At 44.0% G+C, this 14,279-nt stretch overlaps 1 protein-coding gene across 1 annotated transcript in view; it reads right to left on the minus strand.

The window, feature by feature from the left end:
• LOC138610926 (drebrin) overlaps window positions 1-14,279 on the minus strand; it is a 31,499-nt gene extending 17,220 nt beyond the window's left edge. Inside the window, exon 1 of the mRNA XM_069683805.1 lies at window positions 13,950-14,279. Within this exon, the coding sequence (XP_069539906.1) occupies window positions 13,950-14,041 (92 nt within the window). The 5' untranslated portion in view covers window positions 14,042-14,279. The remainder of the gene's footprint in view (window positions 1-13,949) is intronic.

Here is a 14,279-nt window from a genome sequence, read left to right on the forward strand (position 1 = left end):
CCTTGTACTTTCATACAATCTTGCTTTGATGCTCTCGGGGAGTGCATTCTTTTGCAAATTGTACATTAAGACAGAAGGAGAGCATATTTTGGGCCCCAGAACCTCTCCCTATATCCTCTTGATATCTAACTATCATTACCTCTCTAAACTCATTATTCTGACCTTGCCTCCTACAACACATACTTCTCTCCCTCCCTTCTTTTAAATCCTGGAGCCTCTCATACCTCTCTCGCAAACCGAAGCAATATCTCACCCTCATCTTTTCTCCCTCGTCTCCACACTTCCTCTCCTCTCTGTCTCCCTGACAGGAGGATCTTCAGGGCTCATAGGTCGTTTATTCGTTCCATCTTTTGCCAGCGGGGTAGATATGTGAGATTTGTGGTTATGCACGCTGCTGCGATGTGATAAACTGCGCACGAAGAGAGAGATATAAGAAAACGGATGAGAGGTTGGGCGCTCCCGCCAGAATTCACTGCCCAGATTAAGCTCTCCATCATTTCCGTCTTGTGCTCCTTCTCTCCTGCTCTTCTTATTCCACATATTGCAGAAATATCCCCAGTGGTCCCACCCAATCTCATGCAAGGCTTTTGTCAAGATCTGTGATATTAACAGCGCAGTCTTTTGAATTCATATTTCATGCTCAAACTTCTTCCAGATTTGTATTTTCATTTCATCTACCTGCCTTCCACAAGCTTCTTTCTGCTCCTTTCCTTTTACATCATATGTTTTTCTCCACTCCCCCATCAGCCCCCCAGCTTCGTACTCCCGGCTCAAAGCTGACCTGGGCTCCCAGCGCTATTTTTAGCCTGTCTACCTCTCCGTCTGCGCTGGAGAGCAGGGGAACTCAGAGACGTCCCCACAGCACACGGCGCTCATTTCCTCTCGCCAAACATGGGCAAAAAAAGTCCAGCCAGACTCCACTTCTGAAAAAGTCGTTTTTTCTCCCCCCCCTCCTGTCCGGCATTTTACTCATATAGTGTCCATGTGGCGACCCCAGCTGAACACGCATTCCTCCGTCCGTCTGGACTGCAGAGACGTGGAGGTTTATGGGTAGAGGTTAAGAAATGTGAGTAAGACAGGAAGTGACGGAATCAGAGTTTCAGAGCTTTAAAGCGAAGGAAGAGACGAAGAGGACAAAGAAAGGCAGGAACTTCATTAGTCTGGCTTGTAGAGGCCTACAGATTTATACAGTGTGCTCTAAGGTGATGCAGCAACCCTGATCCCTGGTACTTCAAACTTCAGTAACTTAATCAGTGTGTGTTTTCTCTTTGGCTCCTCATTGAGTGATGAAACATGGATGTCAAAATGACGTAGACCATTGTGGAGGGGTTGTGTTTATTTGAACACCTCACTGTGCTTATTAAATATCCCACAATGACCCAGATTCACTCAGAGGAAGAGCGCCAAAGAGAACAACAGAGACGGAGTAAGAAGGGAGCAACACTCTCTCTACAAATGGAAAGAGAAAGATGCAAAGAAAACAGAGAATGGATATCAGTCTTGGTCCTCATACTTATGTTTTGCTGCAGAGTTTTTAGTCAGGTGTCCTGCAGAGAGTGGGCTGTAACCACCTTAATCCCAACAGGCCGAGTAACAGGGCCCCTTAATAAGATCTGCTGAGCAGGAGGGGATTGAAACATGGCAGCAAAAACTGCCAGAGGAAAACTTGACATTAGATAATAGTGAACTAATATTTACACAATGAACCTTGCATTTGAATGTATTACTCATTGGAAAACACTGTTGATGTGCTGATGGAGTCACAAACAAGAGAAGGAACAAAAATCAAAGACAATAGCTGAGGGGAAGTTTCTGGATCCCTGAATGATGTTGGGGGAAGTCACTGGTGAATAAGCCAAACCTCCCAAGAAGTATATAGTTTGTGAAGCAATGTGTAATATACCCGGTAAGATGGGACTCAAGTATTGCCCAGGAGCAAGGCTGAATATAAGAAAATCATATACAGAGGCATATTTTTAATATAAAGATGGGATGCTGTGCTGTGCCTGTACATGTATTACTGTGTCAGGAGTAAAACTGGCTCTGGGAAAAAGTCTTATGTAAACCTGGCAGAGGCTTTGCATGCAGGTTATGATGTGATGGTGGTGCCTAGCACAGAAACCTTGATCCAATTACCAAACCATGCCAAGCCCCAATCAACACCACTTACATTGGCCAATTGGATATCCTACTTGACACACGCACACAGACACACAGACACACACACACACACACACACACACACACAAGGACTTTGATTCAGTTAGTGGTTCACATCCAGTAAAGCCTTAAATTATGTTTAATTAATTACAGTGGTATTAGATGAAAGGATTATACTCTCTGCTAATTTACAGGGACGAGATTTCTGAAGTCTTATGGTTTCAGTTGACCAATCGCTTTTGAGCGGGCTGAGGTTGTATGTGGGAAAACAGTGTTGAGAGCAAACAAACATGTCGTTTTATTTCAATCCCTATAAAATGATTAAATGCAGATTACAATCCAGTCGTTGATGTCGTCTCTCATTGCTAGCCAGTCTGAAGCATAGATATATAAAAAGATGGACAGCATGACAGCTCCCTAAAAGTGAAGCCAAAATTGAGTGTGTGTTTTGGTTAGCGGTAGTGGCTACTGTGGTGGGTGAAGCCGCTGATCTCTACTGCGCAGCTCTGGCTCCAAATGATGTCACCTTGCAAGATGGCAGCACCTATCACAGGGGCTATTTTGGCATTGATTTCGTACAATGAGAGCAGATGGAGATGCGTTGTCCATCTTTATAAACAGTCATTCAACACAATGACCATCACACAGAAAAGGAAGTCTTTTCTCTGGTATGTCTATCAGTTTCCCGGATCACCGCTGACTAAACAGGAAGTCCCGAAATATTTGCTGTGGCCCCTAGAGGCTTAATCACGATAGCCGATGTGTTCAAAGATTGTGCTCTGACAAGCTGTTATCACGTCAAGAATCCATGTTTATACTTGTGTTAACTTAACTCAGTTTCCTCTTGTATTGCGAGGACTGAAATGAAACCCATATGAAGCTCTCCTGTTGATCTAATACAATTGACGTCCCACGTTAAGCTTCTAACATAACACGATTACTCGTTGCATTCTATGTTTTCATTAGTAGTCTTACTGTTTGAATAGAAAACTGCCACTAGAGTAAACTTGACGGGCTCTGTGACTCCAGAGCAAACAGACTAATGCAAAAAGCACTGGCTGCTTTGCATGCTTCAAATACTTTGAAAACTTCTGACAGGCTGACTTCAGAATGTTGAGACATGTTTGGGTGAAACTTTGACCTCATTGAGTCCAAATGCACGTCAGTTTATTTTGCTGAGGTGTTCTTTCTCTTTGTTTTATTGCTATTCATGCAAAAACTACAACATCTATTTTGAAATGATCAGTTTCTTCATGAATGTATTTAACTTATTTTGTCTTCTATTTTATTTTACAGTAATGGTGGAGCACGCCCCTGTTAACGACAGCTGTGCAAGTCAACATGACATCTAAGTTGGCTGCCTATTTGACCTAAAAGATTACCAGTTCGGATCCACCCTCTGAGTAACACTGACTGATCGGTGGAGTATTTGACAGGGTGGAGGACTCAGCAGACGCCCCTGGAGACTATTACAGACCACTGCAGCTATTTGGCCTGAAGAAGAGGGTAAAAAAAGTGGATTAAATGACAGAGGCGATGGAGAGCAAAATTATAAGACAGAACATAAAGTACAGCTAATTTTAATGTAGATTGAGCGCATATGATATCAGTAAGTGGGGGTTGAGGTAGCGAGAGGCGGAGGAGAGACTGGATGGAATGCTAGCAGGAGGACGGAGGGAGGAAAAATGTCTCTTCTCAGCAAAACACAGAGCCAGAGAAGTTTAGAATATGACAAACTAAACAAATAAGTAATTAAATCTCTGCCAAGGACCAGAGAGGGGAAACAGGCCTCTGTGTGCTAGGATGGAAAAGAGCGGGGGATGGACAAAGAGAAACAAACAACAAACATGCAACACATACAGACATAAATCCATCATTAACACTTAGACTGGGGTTTGGTACAGCTGGAAAGTAGTGAATACTGTGTGTGGTAGCATGGACAACATTCAGTCTCCTGTTACAGCCGCGAGTTAATCCACTGATAACATTAGCCCGTCAGTGTGTAAATAGAGCTGCACACGTAGTAATTAACTTGCTACCACAGTTCTCTCTGTGTAATATGATACACACCATCAAGAAGGCAAGTGTCAAACCTTTTCTAACATCGTTCTGAGAGAAGACAGCAGCACTTGAGGCTAAAACGGTCCTAACATCAGGGCTTTAATACAAGATGGTACATGAGGTTCAATGAGTGTGTGTGTGTGTTTTAAGGTGGCTGTACACTGACCAGACAACGACCAACTCACCTCAACATTCTAAAGTCGGCAGTTGCTGGTTGAGGTCTTTAGAATGTTCCGGAAACCAACTGCCAGCTGCACACCGCCCAGACATCAGCTGACAGGACAGACTTTTTTTGCCTACTTTTTCTAATCTAAGTTTTTGCTTTATTTTACATGGATGAAGGTCATGCGTAGTGATGTTCCGCACGCGAACAACTCCATCTGACAAACACAGACTGTCGGCGCACACTGAACCGACAGTTGGTGTTTGTCTGACGAACGCCGACCAAGGCCTTAAAACACCTTAAAGGTGGCTGCACAGTGCCTAGACAAACGCCGACCAACTCCAACCAACACCAACTGTCGGGTCTGTGTGCGCCGGTGTTTGTCAGATGGAGTTGTTCGAATTTTGACACGTCCAGCTGGGTTTGGTGGAGTCGTGGAAAGTCGGACCGATGTGCGCCTTTTCCCAACAAACCGCAACATTATGAGAGTGCGTTTCCACAACTAGCCTATACTCGTGTGCGGAACATCAGTGCGCACGACTTTCTTTTTCTAATGTCGGTTAATCTGTCCACTCACTTTAGTGCACAAAAGTCTGTCCTGTCAGCTAATGTCTGGGACGAACTTCGTGCACACTGATGTTCCGCACGCAAGTATAGGCTGGGTCAGTGGCTGGGTCAGTGTGCACCAACAGTTGGTGTTGGTTGGAGTTGGTCGGCGTTTGTCCGGGCAGTGTGTGTGCAGCCACCTTAAGAGTGATGAGGGGGTGTGATATATATTCAGGATGGAGTAAAGCCACTCAAAGATGGGGCTCACACTGTGGAAAAGATGAAAAGCACCAGGGGGTGTAGATAGGTATAAGTGGGAAGGCTAGGAGTGGCGCGTTTAACAATGGCACACAATGGGAAAGAGCCAGAGTGTATAGGAGGTTTCCAAGGGGGCAGAAGGGTATGTGGTTATTGGGGGCAAGTGTCTTTAAGACAGGATCTGTAAGGGGCAAATTGTTATGGCTTGTACAGGGAGGTGGAGGTATAGGGAGGGAGGGACAGAGAGAGAGATGATAAACCCTCTAAAGTCGCTGTCTACTGGGATTTCTCTGGCATTTCCTGTGCATGCAGTCCCACACTGTTACACACACACACACACACACATCTCTGCATCACAGTTATTATGGGAGCATTAAAACCATGATGGCATCTTATCTTCAGCTATTTCCTTTAGTCAAACAAAGCAAACTCCCAAGTATCACATGTCCACTTAGACCTCATTTGGCTGCCTCTCTTAAGGCTTTGATCATCCCTCACTCCTCCTCTTCATCCTCCTCCACCTGTCTTCTTCTCATCTTTCCCTCTCCTTAGCTCTGTCACTCCCCCATCTCCAATCCTTCTCTGGTTCTACTCTCAACGACCTCTCGTTAAGACCACCCTCCTGAACTTTTCTACCCTCTCCCTCGTTCTACTTTCTCATCTCCTTATTCCTCTATATTTCTTACCTAATGCCATTGCCCATTCATTTGCACCCCTTTCCCAGCCTCCCCAGTCCCTCTCCACTCATCTCCTCCCGCTTCATTCAGTCTCTCTTAACAAACAACCGAGCTTTCCCACCAGGGTAGTCAGGACAACGGAGCCCCCTGACTCGCCTCACCCTCCCACTATACCCAATCCCACCAGCAGCAGCAAGTGAACAAACAAGGCAGAGAAAAGGAAAGTGGCGTTCCCAGTCGCAGCCCTGGAAGACGCTAAGAGTTAAAACCCAGACGGTCATGTCTATAACCATGGTGTGCCTCTGAAACCATGGTGAGGAGGCAGCAAACACAGCTGATGATACCTCACAGAATGGGGATGAATGGTACACACTTGTTTTAAACGTTCATCAAAGTGTCAGTGCGTGTGCTCGATGAAACCATAACCGTGTAATTAAGAGCAAAAGAACAATAAATATGCTTTGGTATGTCAGAAGATAAGTGTCTGTCAAACTCTGCTGCTGGTGCTGTTCTTGGCACGCTCACAGAAAGACGAGCTACGGCAACTCAAAACTTGACGAGACGTTTCAGCGTGAACTTTTTTCACAGCATCCATTGAGGCCTTGGCTCATTCAGCAGGTAATGATGCCAGAAAGAAGAGATGGACTCCAAAACACATCCTGTCTTCTGAGTATTTTCTAGAGAAGAAATAACAATAATTAGATTTTTAAGGATGCTTTCACACCTAAAGTGAGTTTGTTTGATCCGAATTAAAGACCAAATTGTTACAGTGCAGCATTTGTTAAATTGTTCGGTGAGCCCATATTTCTGTTAGAGCCCTCACCTCGTTGTCCTCTACTCATCCTGCTGCCCGGCTGCGTGGCTGTCTCTGTGAGTGTCAACATCTTCAACAACCCACAATGCTTTTTGCTTCCCATATAAGGTCGCACTTTAAGTCTGTTTATGTTATTACCTAAATCTAGCGGCCCATTGTTCGGTGGTTTGATCTGCACCTCGCCAAACAAACTTTCGGAGTAAAGTCAGAAAGTCCAGACCAAAGAGTCTGAATGCACCCTAAGACCATACTTTCCATGAGGTAAAATTACTACTACTTCTGTAGTCCGAGTAATATTGACCAATCACGTATCAGCAGGCTGTGGCATATGCAGGAAAAACAGTCCGTGAGGAGAGAAAAAGCAGGCGGAACGTGAAGCGCCGTAATGACATCCCGGCTCCTATCAGCGTCATCTGACAACGATTTAGCTTCTTATTAACCTCTATAAACAGACATCTGCATGCTAACAGCTAACAATCTGTTCTAGATCAAAAATTCCATTGACGCGGTGTCATGAAAGCAGTTTAGTACAAATTTCCCGACTTCCTCGAATGCATCAGATTGATCCGACTTCCATTCAACAAAGAAGCATCTTAAAAGTAGTTTTCTTCTCCTCTTGAGGACAGACCTGACAAAGCTTTATTTTTTTAATTTTTTGTAAGCAATGCAGCATGCGGAAAAGAAAGTCGTTTATCGCTAACCGCCAGCTACACGCCCCCACATGTTCACCGTTGTCCCCAGAGGCTGATGGGATCCAATATCGGTGGTTTGATACAATTAGCAATGACAAAGAAGTGCTGCACTCCCCAACGCTCTCTCGTGCACTAGTTCAGCACCATTAGTAAGGCAGTGAATGTTTGTGTTTGCTGGGAGTAACTTTGATATTTTTCAGGTTAGATACTTTCACAATTAAGCTCACTACGGCTGTTTTTCCTGTCAAAGATACTTACCCAAACTTTAATGCTTTAGCAACTGAACAGCTGTCTACCCAGGAGGACAGAAAAGCAATGCTTGAGAACACTGTGTTTAACTATTTCCTAATTCAGCACATTGTAATGGAAGCAAGGTATCAACATTAAGATATGTAGGTCACTCTCATATCTTTGTTTGTTTCAGAGATTAAATCTTTGGCAAACTCAGACACACATAAACATTAGCAGAGGGATCTATTCCTGTGATATCTTATTGTTGTTTATGCTTCCCCTGAAAGTTCCTCTCTGCTGTACTTGGGACACACAAACACAGACACACCATGCACTGTATTCTTCCTCTTGCCAATGTTTGCAGAAACACTCAAATACAGATGTTTTTCGACAGCTATGAAACCCCACTCTGCCTGCTAAACTCATGGCCCATTAGTCAGATTAAACAAACAATTCACCTCAATCCAGTTTCTATTTTTCACAGCATTTGCATGAACTGCTTTCACAAAGACGCAGCCAGCAGAGTGTCTCAGCGTTGATCTTGAACTGCAAAGGAAAACAATACCGTATTTGTTGTGTTCACGGCTGTGGGCATATAGGAAAGATTTCCAGTGGAAACAATGTGCAGGAGGCCTCTGGATTAAGGTCAGCTGCGGTGAGGCACTTGAGGGAACAAAAGGAGGGTTTTGACTGAAAGGTCAGGTATGAAAATAAGTGAGGAAACACTTCTTTCTTTAAATAAAGCTTTCACAACATTAAAAGAGAGATGCCACACCTGTCGGTTCCAATGTCTTTATCAAGGTAGAAGCTGCTTTGTGTTTGTAATCTCCCATTCATTTTGTTCCCACTTGAAACGTGACACCGTGAACAATACCAACACTGGAGTGCCACCAAGTCATGAAACATTAATCACCTCACTTCTGCATCTTCTTTGGGACAATAACAAAGCACACCTCAACACGGTGTCAATTTGTGGTCCTGCACCCTGCAGTTTGCACGCTCAGGAACCCAAATATACACAGAATAACCTCCTGCAGGCATGTTTCATCATGCTATACCTGCTATTACCCTGCAGCTTCATCTTAGACCTCAGATGAACCTAAACAATGTTTAACGGGATCGAAAGCGGCTGTTTGGTGATTACTGTACGAATCTGTCTCTTAAGTTCAGCTAAACAGAGATACACATACCAGCTATTACAGCCATCGTTGTCATCATCTCACAGCGTGCCACCCAAAGACATGCTCGCACAGGCAGACAAGGAAGCTGAGGGTGTTCTGTGGAAAAAAGGCACAACCTACACTCTGCTGATGTCTTTTGTGCCTTAGAAATGGGAACTTTGTTGGTGGCATTCAAGAGCTTTCTTAAAGGGCTAGTTTGTCGATTTTCAACCTCAGTCCTATCATGCTATCATGGGGAGCTATTCCCATTATGGTAAGGAAAAAAATGCTATTTCGGTCTGTGGCTTTGGAGGATGCTATCCGCTAATCCAGCGGGCCCTGCTTCAATCGATTACAGAGAACACCAGTTTTGACTGACAGTAGTTTTTTCCAGGTGTGAACTGCTCCTTTAAGCCATTTACCAAACCAGGATAAGCCTCTACTAAGATGCAGAACTTGCATCCTTAGCGTTGCACCTACATCTTACAAGATCCACTTGAACTAGGGATAGACCGATTATCGGCCGGGCCGATTATCTGCGCCGATATTCGGGATTGTGACGCATATCGGCATCGGCCTTTTTTTTTTTCTATTTTTTTTATTTTTTATAAATCTGACGGCCAATAAGAGTTCATTTCTTTGCAAATTGTATTTAACTTTGTTTTATTAATCTATAAAACTTCAGGAAGTTATTTATTTATTTATTTACATTTTCAGTTAACTTTATAAGAGATGCTGCTGACCCTGGGAACTCCCTGCGCTTTTTGTTTGTTTGTTTAATAAACATATGCTTAAAGGCATTTAAACAAAGTTAAGTGTTGGAGTTTGTATTATTCAAAATTTTGACGCCAATATTTTAACTTTTACTGCAAATGAATATCGGCTCCAAATATCGGTTATCGGCCTCCTTGACTACTAATAATCGGTATCGGCCCTGAAAAAACCACATCGGTCTATCTCTAACTTGAACCCTCCATCGACCAATCCAAGCATAGTATGAAGATAAAGGCTGTTGGTTAAAATCGCAGAGACTGAAGACGCTCAGATAAGACCAGATAAACTTTTACTAACATGTCTGATTTCTTTTATTTCAGTGAGCGGAAAAACATGAAAGCTGATGTTACAACGTTTACAGAGCAACGATAAGCAATAGGATGCTCTTTGGAAATCATTGGAGATCTGTTGCAAACAGACGTCTACTGCGAAGTATTGCACAGGAAGCATAGATAAAGAGAGAGTGAGACAACAGACCGGGCATGGGTCCAGTGTAACCATCCTGTGATCAGGCATTTACAGTACACCACTATTTATTTAGCAATCGATCAAACATGTCCTGTTATCATTCAGCCTGATAACAACACCGTGTGCGGCCTTTGAAGCCTTATCCTGAACAGCCGGAGGAAACCAACCAGACTGCCTGTTTTCCTCCCGTGGGATTCCACAGTCAGGTGATCGGGGGGATTTGTTTCATCTATGCTAAACTCCATTATGATAACACAACAGCTCATGTTTGACAGCTAGCATTAACATGCTATTTAGCCTCTTTTTGACAGGTGCATTTAAGGAACTGAGCAAAAAGCAGAAGCTTTACAGGGAAGTTTAAGCAGACAGGAACTTCTTGATAACAGTGTGATTATAGTAGTTCTTTATCTACACTAACAAGATTATTGACTCTCTGTAGTTCCACATCTAATCTTTATCCGAGACAGGAAGTACATTAACCCTAAACATAAGCAGGAGCGCTTCACTATGTGCATCGTACATTTAGACTCCCTCCCATCCTCTCCCCACACCCACAGGTGTACTCCGTGCAGCGCGTAACTTTAGACACAGGAGCTCCTTAGGTCGCGGTTAATCATGCATGAGCCTGTGGAAATTCTGGCAAGTAGCAGCAACACAAACACCTCGGGCCTACGCTGAAATAAAGGCCCCTGCATTTATCATCGACAGGAGAGTCCCTTCTCAGGAGATCACAGGCCTGCAGAGGAGGGGATAGAGTGTTGCTTCTTAAATAAGTAAGATTGATTACTTATGTGTCCCACAGACTGTCAAAATGGAGAGATAAATGACAGTTAAAATATTTGTATGCAGTTAATTAGTGAATTCAATAGGTTCAATTACATTTTGTGTTTTTATAGCAGCTGCAAAAAGAACAATATAGGCTTTGAAAATAGGTGTTCAGAAACTGAAACTTAATATATTGAACTCCATGATCATCGCCGTTTGGTGACAGAGCCATGGCAGCAAAAATCATGAACTTTGTAGTTCTCATTTAACAGTTTAGAAACAAATGTATTACATTACATATCAAACAGTGACTTCCCTTTCTGAGCAGCTTGTTTTCTTCTGGGAAATGTGGCCAGAATACATGATTCATTTATTGTAAAAAATCTGACCTGAGTTTACAACTAGTCTTAAATGACTAAATACAAGTTTGACTGGTGTTCTAATACTCTGAATCACTGTTGCAACAATGAATCAGATGTTGACTTTATGTGTCACCGCTTGTTTTAATTCCTGCAAGAGAACATAGTGAAACACTTCACGCAGGCACAGAACACAGTATCTCAGTGTGGACTGTGAGATAGAAGTCCTAATGAAGGTGTGTTCAAAGTCACCAGGGTTCACAGATGTCTGGATTCAGCCCACGCCCAGCTCTGATGAAAAGCTGCTGCACAGCTCAATAGGGATTCCCATCTGATAGTCTTTGCAGGGCTGAAACAATGCTGCAAACATCCCTCCCAAACGGATTTCTCCCCCTTTTTTTTCAATTTGATACTTGGCTGGAACTGGAAGACACCTCTGGTGCATGCTGCTTTGGAAAATTGCTCTAATTTACACGGTGTTATTGGCAGAAAAGTGTGTAAAATTTGCAGAGCGAACCGCTGAAAGAGGTGTTTTATTGAATTTTGAAAATAATAAGACAGGGGACTTTTTGAAAAGCAAAGGCTTATATAAATATGCCTGCATTGTTGCTCGCAAACACACCAACAGTAACATTAACTAGAGTGTCAGTTGGAATCATTTATCTCAGTGTGAACCGGACATAAGTCCTGGTTTCAGCTGCTCGGAATTGGAGGAATTTCCTGTCCAGAGGATTAAACATTGTCCTTGGGAGCGTGCATTTCACTGTTTCTCTTTCTCTCTGTCACTAAAAGCACACACAAACACAAACCACATGCAGACAGAGCGATTACCAGCCTACGAGTGAGACACTTTGTTGTCCTCAGAGGTCTGGGAGACCGAGGAGAGACCTCCAAGGCTGCGTGTTGAGCCAAGAGGTCTGAATGAAGGATGCATTGAAATTGCTCCTCTTTTCTTCATAGTCTCACCCACAAAGGGTCTGTTTCCCATTCAGGACACACAAGGTCATTAGATAATACACACAGGGACCTCAAGGCCACACAGTGGGGGCGGGATCGTTCGACAAAACCAGCCTCATACCCCTCAAACTTCTCAACGCCCCCGACTTACTTTAATAGTCCCTGCAGGATGCATGTGCACACACCCTGAAACAAATACATTCACATGCAAACTCACATGCACGCTCATAAAATCCCTTCAACGCACACACACACGCACAGGCTGGGTGTCTGCGGTTTGACAGTGGGAATCATGACATCATCCTGTCCCCCCTCCCACCTCTCTATTCAGTCACTGCAGAGTTATTTAGCCTTCGAAGTGGGTTCAGTGAATTCTGGAGGATTTCTCTTTTTCTCTTTCTTCTTTTATTCTCTTGTAAGCACAACCGAACACTTGCATGTTTTCTGGAAAGTTTTCTATGGGACGAAACCTGCATAACGATACCGAACATGGAACCTTTAAGAGATTTTCCAAATGCAAGAAAAAGAATGGAAAGTGAGCTTGTTCTGCCTGGATGGAGAATTTCTTTCCATCCAAATCATGAAGATGTCTGATTTCAGCTTGACAAAGTTAACTCGTAGTGTGCCGAGTCTCATCTTCTCAAGTCTAACGCCATCATGGCGAGCTAGGTAGAAGGTAAAAGGAAAGTGGGCCGCTAAAACCCCTGTGGCGGAGAGAGGTGTGGGGAAGAGGAAACAGAGATGGACGGAATCAGGCCTCTACTTCCACATGAGAACACGTGTGTGGTTTTAGGGCATGGCCTACTTCCTTAACTTCATCAAAGTGAGTGGAGAGGTGGAAAGAGCGGGGTCATAGTCTATTTAATTGTCCCTGCACTCGCTGAGAGTAGCCAGTGACAACATGTCTGCAGCTGGAGATGACAATACCACACACACACACACACACACAGTCAGACAGACTGACAGAGTAAGAGACGACGAAAGAGGAGTTGGAGGATGGTGTTGTTTGGAAAAGATGGATGGGTAACCATAGTTACAGAGCCCGTGGCAAAATGACAGAAAGTATCAGGTAGTCGAGCTTCAGCATGACGTCGTCTCACACATGTCAGAGCAGATTAATTAAAAAAATATTGAACTTTGCAGGTTTAAGAATAATCAGAAACAAAACAGTGAGCTACTTCTACATTGTCATTATAGTCCTCTATTATTGTGCTCAGATCATGCTGCACAGTATGTTTATACACATCTAAGTTATTGCTTAACATTCTAATAATTTGGTTGGTTGGTTATGTTGATGGTACTCATGCGTGCAAGCTTTCAGTCAAATGTTAAAGCCTCTCCCTGAAAGACAACCTCTGTCAGAGATCAGCACATCAGCAGAAACGTGATCCTCAGCGCAGAGAATGAAGCCTCACAGCTCCTGGGGGAGAATAGCAAAGTCATGGAGCGAAAGGCGAGCGGGCCGCCGGCCAGGTGCTGCGCTCTGAGCCACACCAGCCGCCTGGCGCGCGTAATGGACGGCAAAACCACACTTCATACAACAAACCGGAGAGAAGGGGGAGAGTGTCAGATCATCCCGGTGCTACTTATCCAACCAGCCGGGATGCATTAGTCAGTGTAGGTGGTAAATATAGTACAGGTTGCGTGCTGTTTCTGTGTTGGCACCTCAGTTTCCCTCATTGGATTAATTGAAATGAAGCCTCTGCTTACGCAACAAACAACCTAGTAGTGCGTAAAAGCCTACGACTGAATAAGTAAAGCAAGATGTAGAACAACTACAAAAGTTACTAATTCTTGTCTTTGTAATTTTTAAGGTTACATGGTGATATGACGCAATTTTTCTTCCAAGAGCATTTTGAGTTACCAGTTGGTGGAGGATCGGGGGTTGATGATGTCCTCTTTGGCCGTGAGCAGCGACAGGCTGTAGGTATCAAGGTCGACCCCTCGCGTGCTCATGATGGCAAAAGTTTCCAGACCACTCCCGCAGCTTCTTCTCTCTGTACTGGTCCCGACGCTTTTCGGGGTCCGACTATCTGCTGGAAAACAGCCACAGCGGAGCTCTCTGAGGGTCGTTCACGGGCGAGAAAACAGCAGCAGAGGTTTGCGGGTTCATGCACTGAAGTGTTTAAGATCCAAACTGGAGAGATCTGTGGAGGCGCTGCGCACTCACAGCGTGGAGGAGACTGCGACTGCA

This window comes from Semicossyphus pulcher, unplaced genomic scaffold (genome assembly GCF_022749685.1).
Source record: "Semicossyphus pulcher isolate SPU_LCO1_2020_fin unplaced genomic scaffold, fSemPul1.0.p SCAF_6, whole genome shotgun sequence".
In the NCBI taxonomy this organism is placed as follows: domain Eukaryota; kingdom Metazoa; phylum Chordata; class Actinopteri; order Labriformes; family Labridae; genus Semicossyphus; species Semicossyphus pulcher.